At 41.1% G+C, this 22575-nt stretch overlaps 1 protein-coding gene across 2 annotated transcripts in view; it reads left to right on the top strand.

The window, feature by feature from the left end:
- The first annotated feature begins 8160 nt into the window (after positions 1 to 8160).
- The window catches only part of LOC136881909 (gastrula zinc finger protein XlCGF57.1), a 52580-nt gene continuing 38165 nt past the window's right edge, over positions 8161 to 22575 (top strand). The window contains exon 1 of one of the 2 annotated variants that reach the window (XM_067154364.2): positions 8161 to 8295. Coding sequence is in view for 1 of the 2 variants with exons in the window: in XM_067154355.2 (XP_067010456.2) it covers positions 8410 to 8433 (24 nt within the window). In the remaining variant the exon portion in view is untranslated. Of the gene's footprint in view, positions 8296 to 8316; positions 8434 to 22575 lie in introns of those variants that run through there. The other variant, XM_067154355.2, reaches the window with a different exon arrangement.

Here is a 22575-nt window from a genome sequence, read left to right as displayed (position 1 = left end):
CAAGGGCTGTTTACCGCGCTCGTATTGCATCAGCTGTTCTCGCGGACGTAGCGCGCTGGCAACAGAGGAAAGGCGATGCTCATTTGTTTTGCGAAACTTCAATTTAGAAGTAAGGCCGTGCGGAGTATAAGCTACAGCTCTGGCACTACTGCAATCGCACTGTAGAGTGCGTTTAAGTAGCCCGTTGAGGGCCATGTCAATGAATATTAAATGTTCACGACCGCATTGTAATCGAAACCGACTTTTAACCTATTAGGTCGTGTTACGTACATTTAGTACGTGTTGATAAGATGTTAAGTACAGAACAAAAATGGCCAACCGGACACCAGTGGGATCCGAACCCACAACCTCCCGATCCTTTCCAACAGAACAAAGATGGCCTAGGCCACCATAGTTCAATTGGTAGAGCAATCGACGCGAAATCGGGAGGTTGTGGGTTCGTATCCCACTGGTGTCCGGTTGGCCATATTTGTTCTGTACCGGTACTTAACATCTCTTCAACACGTACTAAATGTACGTAATACGACCTAATAGGTTGAAAGTCGGTTTCGTTTACTGCTTTACTTTGCAGTGTGGTGTTCAATCAATCAATCAATCAATCAATCAATCAATCAATCAATCAATCAATCAATAAATCAATCAATCAATCAATCAATCAATCAATCAATCAATCAATACTGATCTGCATTTAGGGCAGTCGCCCAGGTGGCAGATTCCCTATCTGTTGCTTTCCTAGCCTTTTCCTAAATGATTGCAAAGAAATTGGAAATTTATTGAACATCTCCCTTGGTAAGTTATTCCAATCCCTAACTCCCTTTCCTATAAATGAATATTTGCCCCAGTTTGTCCTCTTGAATTCCAACTTTATCTTCATATTGTGATCTTTCCTACTTTTATAAACGCCATTCAAACGTATTCGTCTACTAATGTCATTCCACGCCATCTCTCTGCTGACAGCTCGGAACATACCACTTAGTCGAGCAGCTCTTCTTCTTTCTCTCAATTCTTCCCAACCCAAACATTGCCACATTTTTGTAACGCTACTCTTTTGTCGGAAATCACCCAGAACAAATCGAGCTGCTTTTCTTTGGATTTTTTCCAGTTCTTGAATCAGGTAATCCTGGTGAGGGTCCCATACACTGGAACCATACTCTAGTTGGGGTCTTACCAGAGACTTGTATGCCCTCTCCTTTACATCCTTACTACAACCCCTGAATACTCTCATAACCATGTGCAGAGATCTGTACCGTTTATTAACAATCATATTTATGTGATTACCCCAATGAAGGTCTTTTCTTATAATAACACCTAGGTACTTACAATGATCCCCAAAAGGAACTTTCACCCCATCAACGCAGTAATTAAAACTGAAAGGACTTTTCCTATTTGTGAAACTCACAACCTGACTTTTAACCCCGTTTATCAACATACCATTGCCTGCTGTCCATCTCACAACATTTTCGAGGTAACGTTGCAGTTGCTCACAATCTTGTAACGTATTTATCACCCTATAGAGAATAACATCATCCGCAAAAAGCCTTACCTCCGATTCCACTCCTTTACTCATATCATTTATATATATAAGAAAACATAAAGGTCCAATAATACTGCCTTGAGGAACAGTGGCGGCTCGTGATGATAAAAATAGGTGGGGCACGTTCAACATATTAGGAACACTAGGAATCAAATCAATTACATTAATCTTACCTTTTTATTTCTTGATGGTTCATGTTTGTGGGTTACTGTAGTCACGTCCTAGTTCGTGAACCATGGGCAACGGCTGAGTGGCCTAGTAAGTGGTCCTGAGAGTCGGGATACCAGTTGCTATGGAATGGGAGTGGGCATCTCGGACATATTCTGAGTCGTGGCCCTCCTTGTGCTCAGGCGGCTAGGACTATACAATTCACCGGTGGTCCATAACCCGTTAGAGGAGAGATCCTCACTTGGACTATGTGCAAGTAGGGTAGCATCCTGCTTCATGAATTTACCGAGCTCAGAACACTTTAAGCAAGCCTCGGACCTATGGGAGTAATGGAGTCCCACTCCCATTTGACAGGCGAGGGTCTCCTTGGAAACAACTTGGCGAACGAAATGATTTTGATGGGGACCTATCAATATTAATGGGGCTTATGGAAGAAAGAAGGTAGAACTGTCTGAGTCAGCAAGGAGGATGCATCTGGATGTGCTAAGAGTAAGTGATATTCTGGTAAGGGGAGATAATGAGGAAGAGATAGGAGATTATAAAGTGTACTTGACGGGTGTTAGAAAGGGAACCGCAGAGTCTGGGGTAGGACTCTTTACCAGGAATACCATTGCATGCAACATAGTTTCTGTTAGGCACGTAAATGAGCGAATGATGTGGGTAGATTTGTCAGTTGCAGGAATTAGGACTAGAATTGTGTCCGTGTATTCACCATGTGAGGTTGAAGATGAGGATGAAGTGGACAAGTTTTATGAAGCATTGAGTGACATCGTGGTCAGGGTCAACAGCAAGGATAGAATAGTGCTAATGGGCGATTTCAATGCGAGAGTTGGGAATAGAAGTGAAGGATACGAAAGGGTGATTGGTAAATGTGGGGAAGATATGGAAGCTAATGGGAATGGGAAGCGTTTGCTGGACTTCTGTGCTAGTATGGGTTTAGCTGTTACGAATACATTCTTCAAGCATAAGGCTATTCACCGCTACACATGGGAGGCTAGGGGTACCAGATCTATAATAGACTATATCTTAACAGACTTTGAATTCAGGAAATCTGTTAGGAATGTACGAGTTTATCGCGGATTTTTCGATGATACAGACCACTATCTGATCTGTAGTGAACTATGTATCTCTAGGCCTAAGGTAGAGAAAGTGAAATCTGTCTGCAAACGAATAAGGGTAGAAAATCTCCAGGACGAAGAAATTAGACAGAAGTACATGGATATGATTAGTGAGAAGTTTCGAACCGTAGACAGTAAGCAGGTTCAGGATATAGAAAGTGAATGGGTGGCATGCAGGGATGCTGTAGTAGAAACAGCAAGGGAATGCCTAGGAACAACTGTGTGTAAAGATGGGAAAAGGCGAACATCTTGGTGGAATGATGAAGTGAGAGCAGCTTGTAAACGTAAAAAGAAGGCTTATCAGAAATGGCTCCAAAGAAGGGCTGAGGCAGACAGGGATTTGTACGTAGATGAAAGAAACAGAGCGAAACAAATAGTTGTTGAATCCAAAAAGCAGTCACGGGAAGATTTTGGTAATAACCTGGAAAGGCTAGGTCAAGCAGCAGGAAAACCTTTCTGGACAGTAATAAAGAATCTTAGGAAGGGAGGGAATAAGGAAATGAACAGTGTTTTGAGTAATTCAGGTGAACTCATAATAGATCCCAGGGAATCACTGGACAGGTGGAGGGAATATTTTGAACATCTTCTCAATGTAAAAGAAAATCATCATGGTGGTGTTGCAAACAGCCAAGCTCATGGGGAGGAGGAAAATGATGTTGGTGAAATTATGCTTGAGGAAGTGGAAAGGATAGTAAATAAACTCCATTGTCATAAGGCAGGAGGAATAGATGAAATTAGACCTGAAATTGTGAAGTATAGTGGGAATGCAGGGATGAAATGGCTTCATAGAGTAGTAAAATTAGCGTGGAGTGTTGGTAAAGTACCTTCAGACTGGACAAAAGCAGTGATTGCACCTATCTATAAACAAGGGAACAGGAAGGATTGCAACAACTATCGAGGTATCTCATTGATTAGTATACCAGGCAAACTATTCACTGGCATCTTGGAAGGGAGGGTGCGATCAGTCGTTGAGAGGAAGTTGGTTGAAAGCCAGTGTGGTTTCAGACCAGAGAGAGGCTGTCAGGATCTGATTTTCAGTATGCGCCAGGTTATTGAAAAATGCTACGAGAGGAATAGGCAGTTGTGTTTATGTTTCGTAGATCTAGAGAAAGCATATGACAGGGTACCCAGGGAAAGGATGTTCGCCATACTGGGGGACTATGGAATTAAAGGTAGATTATTAAAATCAATCAAAGGCATTTATGTTGACAATTGGGCTTCAGTGAGAATTGATGGTAGAATGAGTTCTTGGTTCAGGGTACTTACAGGGGTTAGACAAGGCTGCAAACTTTCACCTTTGCTGTTCGTAGTTTACATGGATCATCTGCTGAAAGGTATAAAATGGCAGGGAGGGATTCAGTTAGGTGGAAATGTAGTAAGCAGTTTGGCCTATGCTGACGACTTGGTCTTAATGGCAGATTGTGCCGAAAGCCTGCAGTCTAATATCTTGGAACTTGAAAATAGGTGCAATGAGTATGGTATGAAAATTATCCTCTCGAAGACTAAATTGATGTCAGTAGGTAAGAAATCCAACAGAATTGAATGTCAGATTGGTGATACAAAGCTAGAACAGGTCGATAATTTCAAGTATTTAGGTTGTGTGTTCTCCCAGGATGGTAATATAGTAAGTGAGATTGAATCAAGGTGTCGTAAAGCTAATGCAGTGAGCTCGCAGTTGCGATCAACAGTATTCCGTAAGAAGGAAGTCAGCTCACAGATGAAACTATCTTTACACTGGTCTGTTTTCAGACTAACTTTGCTTCATCGGAGCGAAAGCTGGGTGGACTCAGGATATCTTATTCATAAGTTAGACGTAACAGACATGAAAGTAGCAAGAATGATTTCTGGTACAAACAGGTGGGAACAATGGCAGGAGGGTACTCGGCATGAGGAGATGAAGGCTAATTGAGGAATGAACTCGATGGATGAAGCTATACACATAAACCGGCTTCGGTGGTGGGGTCATGTGAGGCGAATGGAGGAGGATAGGTTACCTAGGAGAATAATGGACTCTGTTATGGAGGGTAAGAGAAGTAGAGATAGACCAAGACGACAATGGTTACACTCAGTTTCTAACGATTTAAAGATAAGAGGTATAGAACTAAATTAGGCCAAAACACTAGTTGAAAATCGAGGATTGTAGCGACGTTTAGTAAATTCACAGAGGCTTGCAGAATGAACGCTGAAAGGCATAGCAGTCTATAATGATAATGTATGTATGTATAATGTTTTATTTCTTGCATATAAAACTGTGATTGTAGGTTCTATTTTTATCTTCGAACACTTGATTTATGCTAAGCTCTGGTCTTGGTCGGCCCATTTCTTTAGCTAATAATCTGTTTTCGTAATAAAGCGAATTTGTTTGTAAGTAGCTCACTTAATTCATTTTAAAAACACTTATGCTCGCACAGGAATACACTCAGATACATCACAATAATCTTCACACACTTTTCAGACTTACAATGAACATCGACACCGATGGATACGATCAATGTAACAGACGTACAAGGTAACACAGGTTTGCTACAAACACTACTTTTGCGCGCGTTAATAATACATATGCCGACAAGAAAGTAGCCGGGTGCTATCTAGTAGGCTGTAGAAAAATTTTCAAAATACGAACTAGCGCTGAAGTGTCACGTCGTAGAAATACTGTGACCGGTTCAATGGAATTTGCGATAACCCCCTTCACCCCTCACAGCTCGCAGAATGAGGGGATGATGTTCAGGTATAAGAACGAGTCGGTCCCATCCAGGATTAGACCTTTACTATGTTGCCTAGTTTAGTCCAGGGCTGCTAGAACAAGAACAACCATGGTGAATCATAGCCTCTTGAACTCACTGAAGATGCTCGTGACACTAATCGGGCATAATGTTGTTCTGATTTTTATAATAGTTTTAATCGGTGGAGGGGCACGTGACCATGTGATCTAAAGGCAGAACCGCGCCTGTTGAGGAATTCCCCTCTTAATTATTACAGGGTCAGATAAAGCTTTGCCTACTCTAATTCTCTGAGATCTATTTTCTAGAAATATAGCAACCCATTCTGTCACTCTTTTGTCTAGTCCAATTGCACTCATTTTTGCCAGTAGTCTCCCATGATCCACCCCATCAAATGCTTTAGACAGGTCAATCGCGATACAGTCCATTTGACCTCCAGAATCCAAGATATCTGCTATATCTTGCTAGAATCCTACAAGTTGAGCTTCAGTGGAATAACCTTTCCCAAAACCGAATTGCCTTCTATCGAACCAGTTATTAATTTCACAAACATGTCTAATATAATCAGAAAGAATGCCTTCCCAAAGTTTACATACAATGCATGTCAAACTTACTGGCCTGTAATTTTCAGCTTTATGTCTATCACCCTTTCCTTTATACACAGGGGCTACTATAGCAACTCTCCATTCATCTGGTATAGCTCCTCCGACCAAACAACAATCAAATAAGTACTTCAGATATGGTACTATATCCCAACCCATTGTCTTTAGTATATCCCCAGAAATCTAATCAATTCCAGCCGCTTTTCTAGTTTTCAACTTTTGTATCTTATTGTAAATGTCATTGTTATCATACGTAAATTTTATTACTTCTTTGGCCTTAGTCTCCTCCTCTATCTCGACATCATCCTTGTAACCAACAATCTTTACATACTGCTGACTGAATACTTCTGCCTTTTGAAGATCATCACATACACACTCCCCTTGTTCATTAATTATTCCTGGAATGTCCTTCTTGGAACCTGTTTCTGCCTTAAAATACCTATACATATCCTTCCATTTTTCACTAACATTCGTATGACTGCCAATTATGCTTGCCATCATGTTATCCTTAGCTGCCTTCTTTGTTACATTCAATTTTCTAGTAAGTTCCTTCAATTTCTCCTTACTTCCACAGCCATTTCTAACTCTATTTCTTTCCAGTCTGCACCTCCTTCTTAGTCTCTTTATTTCTCTATTATAATAAGGTGGGTCTTTACCATTCCTTACCACCCTTAATGGTACAAACCTGTTTTCGCATTCCTCAACAATTTCTTTTAACCCATCCCAGAGTCTGTTTACATTTTTATTTACCGTTCTCCACCGATCTTAGCTACTTTTTAGAAACTGCCTCATGCCTGCTTTATCAGCCATATGTGTTGATTGAATTTCCCTGTTCACTGAATTTCAAAATATTATTTTAAACTTATCAGGGGCCCGGTGATAATAGCTGGCCTCTAAGTGGCGAGGGAGTTTCGTATCGAGTGGGGACATAGATATTTATTCTCCAAGATTGAAGTACAACGAAGTAAACGGATCTACCAAATAGATGTACAGTATGTCTTCAAATAAATAATCTAACTGATAACTGATGTTATTCCCGGTAAGCATGACTGGATTGTTCGTGAGTTTATCAGACAATTTAAACCCAAGCAACCACAAGCCACAGCTTATCCATCTTAATTTCTGTTTTATATCAAAAGTGCTTCTAAAGCACCTCTTCAAATTTAACGGTGAAAATTGTAATTCATTACGTACATTTAAAAAATATTTGAGGTTGTAGACCTCTTTATTGTACCCGGTCAAAATACATAAACTGCAATGAACAGAAATAACTTATCTCTTAATAAATTGAAAATGACGTGGATTTCTGCCCTCTTTCTTTCATTATATTCTGCCTCCATTTCAGAGTCGTGTATCGCCGCAGTGATCGAGAGTGACAGGGAGAACTTCGCCCAGCTTTCGGCCCAATATTAGTTGGTCTTGGCCCAACCTTCACGGCTTGTGTACATACACTCATTATTGCCTGCCTGCTTGCTTACAATGCTGCGCATCCGCGGGACGAAATGCGCAGCGTTAGCACCTCTATTTTATAGTGCTCTTTGGGCCAGGCCGGTTACTCCCATCCTTCATGGCTTTGTGAATTAGTAAAATTAAAATTATAATAAGCAGCACAGGCTAGCAAGCTTCTTTTCTCGAGTAAAAAATAATAAAGCACAGGCCAACCTCCAGGTGTATCATTGTTCAAAAGGAAGTATTTTAGAAAAAAGGTAAAAAAGAAAGAAAGAAAGAAAGAAAGAAAGAAAGGAAGAAAGAAAACATATATGAAAGAAAAGAAATGAATATATTTAAGAGTGGAGGGAGGATGAGAACCTGGGGACCCGACAAGCTAAACGACTTAAATCGCCCGCCCGGTAATTTTAGTTCGCCCTATGACGGCCAGAGGCGTTAACATGCAATCCCCGTCAATCTTTGCGGCAGCCGTGGTGTACAGAAGTGGAAAATAACGTTCAGAGTCGCCTCTTACCCATTCTCTTTGGTGTGTGCATGTATAACGAAAGAGGTTTTCAGCGTAACGTTGACTTTTCATTCATATGTTTTATACGTACAGTATTGGAACTGGGTGTTAGTTAAATACTGAGCCCAATCAAGTATCAAGAAGAAGAAAGAAGACTTTTCATTCGTGCAGTACCATATGCGATACGGTATTAACACCGGCAAGTTTCTAAAATACGTTATGCATGCTATGCTTATTTTGCCATCGTCTTTATATATAGATATAAATATATATATATTTTGTTCCTGTGCATCCTAGCCTGACTCACAACTTCATGTCTATTGCTTATGAATTAATAGTACGTAATACCAAATATACTATAGAGTATTTAGTAATTCTTGCAGCAAGACCATGGTAAATTAATTTTTGAGTGATCTGATTATTATTTATGTAGGCTGTATCGGTAGTTTTAATGTTATATACCGAATAGTTCCAAGTGTGACAATGCTGTAGAATCTATAAAGGACTCTCTTTATAAATGATGCTCACTTTTTAACATTGTTGTTCACCTTACAATTGTTCTTTACACGTGCTGGCATGATTCCTATTCTCTTTATTTATTTTTCAGTGCACTTAAACTATGCATTGTTTGTGAAGTGGGCGTTCGGTGATAGAGTAATGCCGAGGGTCTGTTATTCACTGTAAGTCGACCGTAATCGTATCTCATTCTCATTTTTCCATCAATGAACAGGCGTATAAAATACGGTCCATTGTCACAACGCATACTTAATAGATCATATCTCGTTGAAAGTAGGTTAACATGGGCGCCCGGAAGGGGGGGGCACTTGCCCCCCCCTGGAATTCTAAAGATGTTGATGTTCAATTGTTTAATATAATACCTGACTATTTCATAAACTGAAATTACTGACAGTCATCTAGCATATGTTATAACAGGAAGTTTCTGTAAACAATTTAATGTTGCTGACGTTATATTGGTTTTTATATTCAAGAAAATTGTTAATTTGCCCCCCCCCCCCCCCCTTGGAAAAGATCCTGCGGGCGCCCATGTAGGTTAAGTAGTTCAGCGTAGAGGTGTGTCGGTACTGGCGTACCGGTACGCATCACCTATCCTCCGAATGGAGCAGTGACAACCTGCTCCAGGATCCTCTTCTCTACCGGTCCACTGCTACTGTGACAGTGTTGCGCTGCGACTCGCAGTTTGCTGCTACCGGTCCACTGCTACTGTGACAGTCTTGCGCTGCGACTCGCAGTTTGCTGCTACCGGTCCACTGCTGTCTGCTACTGTGACCAAACTGTGACGGTCTTGCGCTGCGACTCGCAGTTTGCTGTACCGGGAAGTGTTGTTACTGCTATTCGCAAACGGTCCAGTGACACAGCCGTCGTCGTCCCGTACCGTTAGGGAGGTTGTGACAAGAAGAGGACGGAGACATACCGGTATGGTGTTCAATATTTCATGTGAACGAAAGAAATCCACAGTAATCTACTTCAGCATTAAAACGTTTCTACAAACAATAATAATTTATTATTAATGACTGTTTTTCTTAACACAGTTAAAATATAGTTAAACGTCACTTTTAATACTATAACTAATCATTTAATCTGGCGAATATGATCAATGAACATTTTAAATTCACAACACTGAATACCTTTTAAAACGTCAGATATTTCAAAATGATCATCGGCGATTTCTAAACAACATTATAGGTAATTCAAATGTCAGAATCTTAGGGAAGAATTGCACACAAAATGTTATCATTTTATCATTTTCCTAGTTGGGAAGTAACTGGGTAAAAGTAATCGGATTACTTGTAACGATTACATTTAAAAAATACCGGTATCGTTACTTTTTCCACAAAGTCTACTTGTAATTTACTTCTTGAAATAAAATTGTGCCGGGCGGAGTAGCTTCGTCGGTTCAGCGCTGGCCTTCTGACCCCAACCTGGCAGGTTCGATCCTGGCTCAGTCGGGTGGTACCGTATTTGAAGGTGCTGAAATACGTCAGCCTCGTATCGGTAGATTTAGAGGCACGTAAAGGAACTCGTGCGGGACTAAATTTCGGCATCTCGGTGTCTCCGAAAATCGTAATAGTAGTTAGTGGGACGTAAAGCAAATAACATTATTATTAGTAGATTTACTGGCAAGTTAAAGAACTCCTGTAGAACAAAATCTCGGCACCTCGGCGTCTCCGAAAACCGTAAATGTACTTATTGGGACGTAAAACAAATAACATTATTATGTATGAATTTATTAATTGAAGATAAAAAATATTTTCTATACTTTCAACCTACCACCAGTGTGCCATTATCGAATCAGATAAGACAGGCGTGATCATGACATAATCGAAGAACAGAGCAAATCGTGCGTCCGCTGACTACGTAAGCCTACTATGCTATGTTCTTCAGCTCCATTTGTGCTTGTACCGGTTGTCACTGGACCGGCAGCGTGTCACCGCGCTCTGCATACTATGCCATGCTCCTCAGCTCCATATGTGGTTGGACCGGTTTGTCACTGGACCGGCAACGTGTCACTGTTCCAGTCGTGTCACTGGAGCAGTTGGAGCAGTGACACATTATTTCTGGACCGTCACACCTCTAGTTCAGCGCTGTGAAGAGGTGGCGGCCCTCCTGCTGATTGAATCGGATAACGCAATCACAGCGCTCCTCCGGTGATCTCCGGTAGCCTACTACCGACGAAGACAAAGCAGTTACGGATCTTTGGTAGTTAACCTGGGGGTAGTGATGGGCTGCGAATGGACTTGCGAAGACTCGAGTCTGGGATCGTAAAACTCGAGGGACTCGAGGCCGAGGACGCTGGCAGCGTTATCTGCGAGCCGTGTATGGAAACAACACGATGCTTAATATTGTAGGTAGGCCAAGGACAAGTATTGGGTCCATTTCCCAATAATGCACAGTGATATAATGTACAAACTGATGTTGCGATGCGGTACCGGTACTTAACATCACTTTAAAGAAGTGTGTACACAGTCACCCTTTGAAACAGTCGTTAATCCCGAAGCATATACACAGTACCTTACCGAAAAAATAAGTACGATATTATACGGCAGGACAAAATACCGGAGTTGGAAACAATATAATTATGTTATTCTTGGATACCTCACCAAATGCCCAGAGCATTCCTTCAATCAATTGATCGTTGTAGACGTTCAGCTAGGGCATTCGTTGTTCTACTGCACACCAATATATACAGCCGAACATGTACATTATGCCGTATTTACATGAATGTATAGGCCTACACAACAAAACCATATTGTAACGTAAACTAAGGAACGTATGGACACGTGCTTATGAACCACAGTCCGGCTCCATGGCTAAATGGTTAGCGTGCTGGCCTTTGGTCACAGGGGTCGCGGGTTCGATACGCGGCAGGGTCGCGAATTTGGTTAATTTTGCCGACAGGGGGGCTGGGTGTGTGTGTTGTCTTCATGATCATTTCATCCTCATTATGATGCGCAGGGCGCCTACGGGTGTCAAATCGAAAGACCTGCATCTGGCGAGCCGAACATGACCTCGGACACTCCCGGCACTAAAAGCTATACGCCATTTCATTTTACCGGCGCACAGTGTGAAATTGTAGAGATCAGGCAGGACAAAAGTACATTTTCAACTAATCTATTGATATTATAAAGGGCATTATTGTACGCTCGTGACTATACAAAGAATAGCTGACCGCAAAGCTTTTAATGCTGTGTGTGGTATATCTGATCTCTACAATATTGTGTGAACATTGCGCCCCCTACCGAACATTGCGTCTCGCACTGGCAATTGTCTGCAGTGTGTTCAGATGAATGTACATAACTAGCGACTGTCTTAAGATATTTTTATGGCCGGTTTCTGGTACACCACAGTTACCTGTGAGTTACCTAAAAGCGCTTGTAACTTTAACTGTGCTGTTAACTTTGATGAGTTTCCGGAAACTTAAATCCAGATTTATAAGCCCTGGTAATAAACAGTATATACAGTTATCGTCATGTTTAGTACCTCTCGTCCTCCGATAGATGTCTCTACGCAAATGTTTTTAGGGTTATTTTGGTAATATCTAGTTACTTTTACTAGCAGAAGTTTTCTACAATGAAAAATGGTTGGCAAATACGTACACAGTCATGCCTATCAGTCTGATTCAGCATGTGATAATCTCTCATAATACCAGTGACTTAACATGGTGATATGTTTAAAATGAGTTTCCGAAACAACAGTTATCGGCTTCTTCACAGTTATCTCCGCGAAGACTGGTAACTGCAGCTAGTGCTGTAGTTACCTCTATGTTAGAACTGATTCCAACAAATACCGCTATGAGGCGCCACTCCCTACCATTTCGTACAAGGTCTTATATTACTTTCGTAAACATTAGAAAGTGATAATGAAGTGGTTATAATATATTTACAGTCATTCATTGTAGTTTTAATGTGCTTGGGTGTGCTGGACTCGACAATATTTCGGTTAGTACGTTTACTTCCATGTTATCACTGGCTTTAGTCACTGATTACACTTGTATGGTGTCATCTGCCCCAGCTGTTTGGGTTATAATCTCCTCGGAGCATGACGCCTCTATTGTAGATATATCTTCCAATACGGGAAATAAATCGTGAAATAAAATAGAACTCGTGTCGAACGGATTTTCATCAGGCTCTAATTGGCTCTTTCAGTGCAGCTATAATGTTAAGATCTCTTTCGTCATGCTTTGAATCATGAGTCCCACCAACAGTTACCGTAGTGAACACAACCTGAAATTATGGAGGATTTACGATTAATATTTACATTTGTACCAAATTATAAATATCTTAGGTACCGGTGTGCATTTAATATTAACCTGCTGAATAATAAATATCGATTTTTCATTGCTTTTCTTAATGCCATTATATCCTTTAACCGGTGACGTGAGGTCTCATAGACTCCTAATAAACATAAAACATCTGGACTTCTTTAATTAAAAGTCTTGCAGGGAGCTGTAGTTTGTCATCTTATCTGTTTCAACACACTTCACACCCTGATAATGTGAAATAGGGATACAGCTAGATTGTAATCTTTCTTTCTTAATCTGTTTACCCTCCAGGGTTGGTTTCTCCCTCGGACTCAGCCAGGGATCCCACCTCTACCGCCTCAAGGGCAGTGTCCTGGAGCGTGAGACATTGGGTCGGGGGATACAACTGGGGAGAATGACCAGTACCTTGCCCAGGCGGCCTCACCTGCTATGCGGAACAGGGGCCTTGGTGGGGGATGAGAAGATTGAAAGGGATAGACAAGGAAGAGGGAAGGAAGCCTACAATGAATAGTTAAATTTTCCTAATCTTCACTCCGTATCTCAAGTTACCAAAGGCTAACCTACAGGGCGATATAATGCAAATATGCAAACTCATATCCTCATCCCGAGGTGGTGCAGCTCCTTTCGGGAAAACCCCCATTGCAGGTGAGCTGCATGTACCATTTCAATCACATACCAGCCTTCCTGACATTCTAAAGTTTCTGGTGGTTCCGGGAATTGAACCCAGGCTTCCAAGGATGGGAGTTAATAACACTACCCGTTACGCTACAGAGGCACTGTAATGAACGAGCCCAACTAAATATAGACGAAGGAGAAAAGGAAGAATGTCATTGTGCGACAAACTAAATGAATGACATTTTGGAACAAATATGTTACGGACTTACACTCGCGTGTTTCACGTTATGGTCATCATTTACGTAGCTGTTGTAATAGTACTTAATGATTGGGGCATTTCTTCCGACTGCTCGGCAACAGGTCGCAGTTACGGATCGTGACATCACAGTGGAGACTCGAGTACTTCGCACGGGTTACTCGGCGAGGCTTGGACTCGCCAGACTCGATTCTCGCGAGTCCAAGCGTCACTCGCGCACATCACTACCTGAGGGCCGCCTCCTCTTCGCAGCAATAGTTCCCACTGTACACACGTCTTGGGCTCTAATTTCAAACTTATGCCCATGAATGTAGGCACCCTATACAAGGGGGGATCAAATATAAACGGGATTTTATTTTTTATTTAAATTAATTTATTGAAAAACACAAGGCAATTACAATTTATTTTTCCATATAGTTTCCTGCTTTGAAAATGCATTGTCACAGCATATGGGCAGCTTTTTGATGCCCTCGTCATAAAAAGAACAGGGTTGTGTCAGCAGCCAGATGCGCACGGAGTCTTTGACACTCTCGTCATCTTCAAATCGTTGCCCACCTAGAGCTTCTTTAAGCGGTCTGAACAAATGGAAATCGCAGGGCGATAAGTCCGGGGTGTAAGGAGGGTGATCAAGTGTAGTCCAGTGCGTTTCCTGTAGCTTGAAGACAGAGAGAGCCGTATGGGGCCGCCCATTGTCGTGGAGAAGGATGACCTGTCGAATCGGTTAGTCTCGTCTTGTGCGGCGATATGCTTTCTCCTAACCGCATGGCGCGGCGATATGCAACCCTTGCCTTGTTCAACAGCTCGGAGTAGTAAGCAGCATTGATTGTGCGTCGCTCATGATGAAAAAGATCGATCAGCAAAATTCCTCGCCGATAAAAAAAAAACAGTTGCAAGAACCTTGCCAATGGACAATCAAGCCTTGGCTTTCACTGGTGCTGCCTCCCCTTTCATCCGCCACTCCTTACTGGCTTATTTGGATTTGGGAGTGTAGTGGTAGACCCATGTTTCGTAACAGGTGACAATCCCACTCAAAAATGCATCACCTTCTTCCGCAAACCTGGATGTAAACCTCTGACAAACCTCCAAACGTCTCAACCTCAGGTCTTCGGTAAAAAGGTGAGGGACCTATCTGGAACACACTTTATGGAACTGCAGGTCATTTGTGATGTTTGCTTGACAGCTCCAATAACTAATTACGACTTGTTCTGCAATTTCTTATAATTTCGCCCGTCAATCAGCGTCAATAATGTCTTCAATCGCATGAATGTTTTCTTCTGTAATGCTGGTCCGAGGATGGCGATCGTGTTCCTGATTTTCCACACGTTCTCGTTCTTCCTTGAACTTTTTAGGCCAGGCAAACACACGCGTCCTTGACAATGTTTGATCACTGAACTGTGCAGTAAATTACTGGCAAATTTCCGCCGCTGTAATTCCTTCACGAGCAAGAAATTTTATAATTATGCGTTGCGCAGTGGAGGGGTGCACCTGTTGCTCCGACATTGTGAGCGATACTGATGAAACGGCATTAAATATCTAACAGCATGCTCTTTTATATTTTTATATTTGATTGACCTTCATAAAAGCGTTGCCTACATACACAGAAATGGTAGAAGTATAGAGTCCACTCTGCAAGGATTATTTCATAATAGTTTCAATGCTGCTATTCTTACCTATAAATTATTCTGGAGGATAGATGTGTTCATTATGCCTGCCAGGGTCCAACCCACCTGCCCTTAGAAGTATATTTACTTTCATAATCTAAAGTAGTGGTCCAGGCACCATTAACCATTGCTTCTGCCAAGGATCATGGGCATTGGCCGATGTTACCAACCACTTCAAAAGAATAAAGACTAAAAAGGCCCATGAAGAAGTGTCATGGCATCGGACGGTAATCTTACACTTTCTCAATTCCTCCTTTAATCTTGGGGCGTACGGCAAGAAATAAAGGTCATTTATTAGCTTTAATGTATTTTTACACTTTCAGGTCAATCTCTGTTATGATAACATTGGCCCCTTTGGGGCCACACTCCCTTCGAAAGGCTCTTTTCTATCGCCACAGCGCATACTGTCCGCATGGCAAGGAAAAAAAGTATAGCCGTATCATACCAACAACCAATAGTTGGCAGCAGTGGTATTCTACTCGTCTCTACTTACCTCAGCGCTACTAGTGGAAACCTAAGTATTAAACGAAGGACAGTCGCTTCGTGTGCACCACATAGTGTTGCCTTGTGTTACCAACATTGCGGAGTGGACTTTATAGCTTTGCCAACAGAAATTGATCAATATCACTGAAATTCCATACAACACCCCTTAATAAAGAACATATAGCCATTCAGAAGAATGAATGCATCCTCGCATGTAATATTCTTTATAAAAAAGTGTAATTACCATCAGCATATAATTCATATCTCATGTAGGCCTAGATACAAGCCCTGTGGATACCCACAACTAACATTATATCTACATAGGTTCAATTATTTCTCAGAAAAGTGTAGACCCTACTTGTGAAGAACTTATACAATACGCAGTGTTCATTATTATAATAGTATTTCTTTCTTCTTTTCCGCAGTGCAGCGCTGGGTTCCGTGGTTCAAATCCTGGTCACTCCATGTGGACAAAGCGGAGGTGGGAAAGACTTTTCATGGGGTACTCTGGTTTTCCCTGTCATCATTCATTCCACTAACACACTCCAGTATAATTTTATTTCATGTGTCAGCCATTAGAAATTGCCCCAGGCGACAGGCTTCGGCAGCTGGCACAGTTCCTATCCTCGCCACTAGATGGGGGATTCTTTCATTCCATCCCTGACCCGGTTGAATGACTGAAAACAGGCTGTGGATTTTCATTTTTTTGCAGTATAGTAGTTAACTATCTTCTGTAATTATGGATTTTAAAAGTTTCATTTTAATGGGTGAAAAGTTAGTTATGAGTGATGGAGTTCATGTCTTTAAATGCTGCGCTGTAAAACATGGGACAATTGAATCGGAAGCTCCGAGTAAAAGTGCACCTCCGCTCCGTTAAGAGAACTAGAAACTTTCAGTTGTTCACAAGAATATGTGTTGAAAATAAAATTCAATGAAAGATGATATAGCTACTACTACCACCACTACCATCCTGACGGGGATGGCAGGTCTTCTAGAATAACGCCGTCTCTCAGACAAGGGAGATTTTATCCGATGAAGATGTTCGGTAAAGGTGAGGGGTTTGGTAGTTGTGGCCTATAGCAGGAACTATTCCGGCATTCATCTTAGTGCAGGAGAATGGAAAACCATGGAAAACCATTCTCAGGTCTGCCAGAGGCTGGGACCAGCCCAAGAGAATATAATTCTGTCCAATAGTGATGAGGAGTAGAGTCAAAACAGTTGATGATATCGGTTCCACCAATTGTACGGGGATGATTGTAGGTGGATGATAATAAATTAGTTGTCATTTAATAAGTATACCCAACAAGTGGCCACACTGTTTGGGTTACATATCGATAAGTCTGGTATCTTTAATACCGCCAAATAATTCAAGTATTAAGTTAATGGAGGTGCGTAGTTTCGCGCAATAATAGCAATAAGTTATACATTCCTGTAAAAATACGTGTTCGCTTTTTCCCGTACCAAATTCATACTACGCGCTTGTCATTCAATCGGAGGTTCTCCGGAGGCACCGATTGAAAGAGCCCAGAGTCTCTGCTTCGTAAAATACCGCTCTGTTAACAGTGCTAGTTTGGCTAAGTAGCTTGTTCACTCCTGAACTTGGAGGTTGAAGGTTCGAACCTCACCATGACGCTATTTAATGGTGATTCATCCCTCTATGGCAAAAAGTAAATAGGTGATAGGGAAGATAAAGCCAAGACCTATAGTCCAATTCACTGCCATTTTCTACTAAAATTGAATACTGCTAAAAAAGCAGTTGTATTATCAAGTCTGCATCTGATGATGCTAGATAACGGTCAGCCTATATTTTACATTTTTTTAAACTGCGGAGTGGGCACCCGAAGCTCACTCCCCCTCATATGCCGATCATCACTAGCTACATCACCTCCAACATGCTGTTACTTCTAAGAAGTGAAAGAAACAATAGAGAGTGTTGGGAATTACTAGTAATGCAAAAACTGTGTCTCAGACTTTTCCTTACCACTGAGATATTTGATAGCTATAAATAATGTATCTGTGATCATTTTTTAACTAGTATAACCTATAACACTTAGGAAAGTCGATTTGCAGACATGTCGATTCTCATCCACACCATTATCCATTGGTATTGGAAGAAAGAATGTTCTTGAAAAGTTATCAGGAAAGTGTGTCATTATTTCACAGGATGTTCCTCAAAAGGATTGGCTATCCACACTCTTCTTAAATCGTGATCTTTGAGGTCCCAGAATAGTTTATACATTTGTCCCCTGATGTGAAACTTTATGCAATAACATTTGTGGGAACATCTACCGGTATTAGAAGAAATAAAATTAGAACATTTATGTTTTAGCTTTTGATCTCTGTTTCTTTCTGACAGTGTTTCTGCGTTAGGCTTAATCTCACTTATTTGAATAGAAGAATTGTTGGTGTCATTGATTTGTCTTGCAGCAATATCTGTGTGTCTGACCTTTGATACTAGCAAATTGAAATCAATTACATCACCATCATCAATATTTGGCACCAGGCTGAGTGGTTCAGACGGCTGAGGGGCTGGCCTTCTGACCCAAACTTGGCAGCTTCGATCCTGGCTTGGTCCGGTGGTATTTGAAGGTGCTCAAATATGTCAGCCTTGTGTTGGTAGATTTACTAACACATAAAAGAACTCCTGCAGGACAAATTTCTGGCATCTTGGTATTTATGAAAACTGTCAAAAGTAGTCAGTGGGATGTAAAAACTAGGTTGAAAAACCATTTACAGTATTATCACAGAACATCTTTAGTACGAAGCTTGGTTAATGAATGTCTCTATCAAAAACAATACCATATCCATCAACATTACTGTTCAGTCTACTTATGTACAAACTAGAAATGAAAGATTTCACAGAAAAGTGCAAATTTAATGAAAACCATGACTGATTGGTGGAGCTCATCTGGTGCCATTTCTTGATGGATGCAGTATTTTTGCATCTGTCTCTTGGCAGAGGCAGGGGAAAAATATAGCTACCATCAAAGACTCAGTTTCATCCATGGCTGTGACAGTACTGTAGCTGTTGAGGTATAGATGGTGCTGAGTGATGCTAGTCAGAACATGATTAATCCATCTGAATGTTTTGAATGGTGTTACTCATGGGGTTAGTCGTGCTACAGTAGCCATTCCTGGCCCAGTGAGGAAAGCTATGGCTAACCACTCCACTCTTCATCTTCTATAGTATACCTCATTTTGGTGCTGCCATTGGTTTTTGCAGTTTCTTTTTAACTCCATAAGTTTTGGTGGTACCTTTGGGCTGATGACCTAGCAGACAGTTAGATTGGTGGAGAATGAGTTACTGCACTCCTTTTGCCCGTAACCGATTCAACTTCTAGGTTAACTTATCACCATCACTTTTGTATCATATTTTAAAAATAGTTCTAGTTGTATTTAAGATGTTGTTGTCAATTGTTCAAACCAGCTGAAGATGGCTCATTGAGGGCTGAAACATGTAATGGAAGAAAAAAAAAAACTTTCACATGAGTTGTAGTGTAAGATTTGAATTGTATTGAAAGATGAACCAATAATACAAATTCTCTTAAGAGTTAGGATTTATGATTTGTAAGTCAATATGGAACTATCAAGAGGTTTATTGTTTGCATTCAACTTATTGTATGCACTATAACGTGCTCCGAATTTTTCTACTGTTTTATGGATTCTACGTTTACTACGCTGCATATGCCGCTACTAACCTGCCTGTGCTCTCTTCGCCCGTCCAGTTTCAACTGCTCGTGCTGCTTACCCTCCCTCCTTCCTTCCCCTACCGCTTCGCTGCGCATTGGGTACTGTATGCTCTCGTCCTTTCTGGACGCTTCTACCTCAATATAAATTGGCCTGCTCTGGGCTTGAGCAGGGAGTTGGGATGAACACGACGATTTGTGTGGAGGGAGGACTTGGTTTTATTTTGCTACCAGCTGGACTGTGTGCAATGTTTCTTTTAAAATGTGCTTTTGTATACCATTGAAAAGCTACGACTGCTGGACGGGTGAGCGAAAACTTTAATTTATTTCATTTTCATGTTGTTCTTTGAACTTTCTTGTAATGCTGCACTTCCTTAATTTTCAAATTGCCGTTACTGGCCACCAATGACAGTTCATGTTGATAATAAGCTAACTGCAGCTATTGATAGCGGTACCTTACTTTGGAATTACATTACCATCTTACTCCGAAGTTGGACTTTGTGATACATCAAGTGATTGCTGCGATATGAACCATTGAAATTCAACTGTTTTCCCGAGCAAACGCATGAATAGAATCAATCGAACTATCACCTAGCTTCTGTTTGCTATTTTGGAATTTCATCGATACTGACTGATCCTATTTTTCCAAAACCCTGTTGGCAGCCATTGGTACTCTTTTCTTTCACGTCCCTCCTCTTTCCCCACCTTCCTATTCCGCATCCCTTCCGCGCTTTTTTTCTTCTACTTGTATTATTGTACAGTGGCCCATGTGTCTTTCAAATTTTAATGTTTTTTTTGTGTTCATACGTAAACATTTGTGGGGTGTTGAGAGTGTGACGTTGACGGACGGTTGGTGGTATGGGTAGGTTTGTGTCGTATTATTAGGTAAAGTATGTACGCTCAGAATATGATCTCGCCATGCACCAGAATGGGAACGGTAAGACAATGCACCAAGAAAAACACAAGGCATAAACCAGGATACTAATCCAACTGACGCAGTACTAATCAACGCACCTGATGGCGTAGCAAAAGGGATGTAACAACACTCAAAAAAAAAAATATATATATATATATATATATATAAGTCCGTCAGTGCACAAGTTTCACAGGTAGTTTTCAATTTTCGAGGTGAAAGGTTTTCAGCAGAGCGCATAATGGAAGCATTTTCACTGAGTCCATATATTCAGAGGAACCGAGGTAGGTACCAAATTTTGAAGGCAAGGAAAGGCATACGACAAAAAAAAAGGGCAAAGAAGAAATAGTTTTTTCATAATAACAATATATTAACAAAAAACACCCAGAAGAAACATTTTTACAAGCCAAAGAAAAACAACAATCATCCAAAGGTCAGTTAGTTCTGACTTCCAAAAGAGGAAAAAACAAATGGGACGACCATATTAATTTTCTAATTTGTTTTTCAAAGAGAACAGCTAGAGTCAAAACCTTCAATAATAATACAACCTCTTTTACATGAGGAGTGTCCTACACAAGGAAAACAGAAATTTACGTATGAACACAAAAAAGACATTAAAATTTGAAAGACACATGGGCCACTGTACAATAATACAAGTAGAAGAAAAAAAGCGCGGAAGGGATGCGGAATAGGAAGGTGGGGAAAGGGGAGGGACGTGAAAGAAAAGAGTACCAATGGCTGCCAACAGGGTTTTGGAAAAATAGGATCAGTCAGTATCGATGAAATTCCAAAATAGCAAACAGAAGCTAGGTGATAGTTCAATTGATTCTATTCATGCGTTTGCTCGGGAAAACAGTTGAATTTCAATGGTTCATATCGCAGCAATCACTTGACGTATCACAAAGTCCAACTTCGGAGTAAGATGGTAATGTAATTCCAAAGTAAGGTACCGCTATCAATAGCTGCAGTTAGCTTATTATCAACATGAACTGTCATTGGTGGCCAGTAACAGCAATTTGAAAATTAAGGAAGTGCAGCATTACAAGAAAGTTCAAAGAACAACATGAAAATGAAATAAATTAAAGTTTTCGCTCACCCGTCCAGCAGTCGTAGCTTTTCAATGGTATACAAAAGCACATTTTAAAAGAAACATTGCACACAGTCCAGCTGGTAGCAAAATAAAACCAAGTCCTCCCTCCACACAAATTGTCGTGTTCATCCCAACTCCCTGCTCAAGCCCAGAGCAGGCCAATTTATATTGAGGTAGAAGCGTCCAGAAAGGACGAGAGCATACAGTACCCAATGCGCAGCGAAGCGGTAGGGGAAGGAAGGAGGGAGGGTAAGCAGCACGAGCAGTTGAAACTGGACGGGCGAAGAGAGCACAGGCAGGTTAGTAGCGGCATATGCAGCGTAGTAAACGTAGAATCCATAAAACAGTAGAAAAATTCAGAGCACGTTATATACTCCCAGCAGCCGGAGAAATCCGAAGGATTGGGTGTAGAAGCGACGAAAGTCCATTGATGCTCCAGAGGGGCGCCGAACTCAGGAACACGAAGAGAGAGTTGTCGTCGAGGAGGCAAAAACAAAAAACAAGAACAGGCATGAATTAGAAGTAAGAAGAGAAGAGAAAAAAAAGGGAGGGGCAGAAGGGAAGGGATAAAGGAGAAAGAACGATCCAGATCGAAAAAAAAGGGAGGGATGAGACAAGAAAAGGAAAGGGGTTACAAAAAAGTTTTACAATAAAAGTTACAATATGTATATATAAATGGCCGTACAAAAAATTTTACAAAAAGTTAAGTAAATGAAAGTACAATGACAGAGGAGTATTTAATAAGATGGTGTCCCATAAAAAAAAAAAGAAACCCATCAGGGGAAATGATCGATGGGGGAGCCGGAGGAAGCGACGAAGTGTGTGGAGGGAGCATGACCGGGTGAGCAAAAGAAAAAAGCAAAGATATGAACCACAGAAAAAAAGAGAAAGAAAAAAAGGGGGGGGAACATGGGTGAACAAACGCAAGTAAAGAAAAAACAATAGTACACTAGGAAAAAAGATGAAATGAAGTATGAATTGTCCATCCCTGCGGC

The sequence above is a fragment of the Anabrus simplex genome, chromosome 1 (genome assembly GCF_040414725.1).
Source record: "Anabrus simplex isolate iqAnaSimp1 chromosome 1, ASM4041472v1, whole genome shotgun sequence".
Taxonomy (NCBI): Eukaryota; Metazoa; Arthropoda; class Insecta; order Orthoptera; family Tettigoniidae; genus Anabrus; species Anabrus simplex.
Note: the sequence above shows the minus strand (reverse complement) of the source record. Positions and strands in the feature narration are given on the sequence as shown.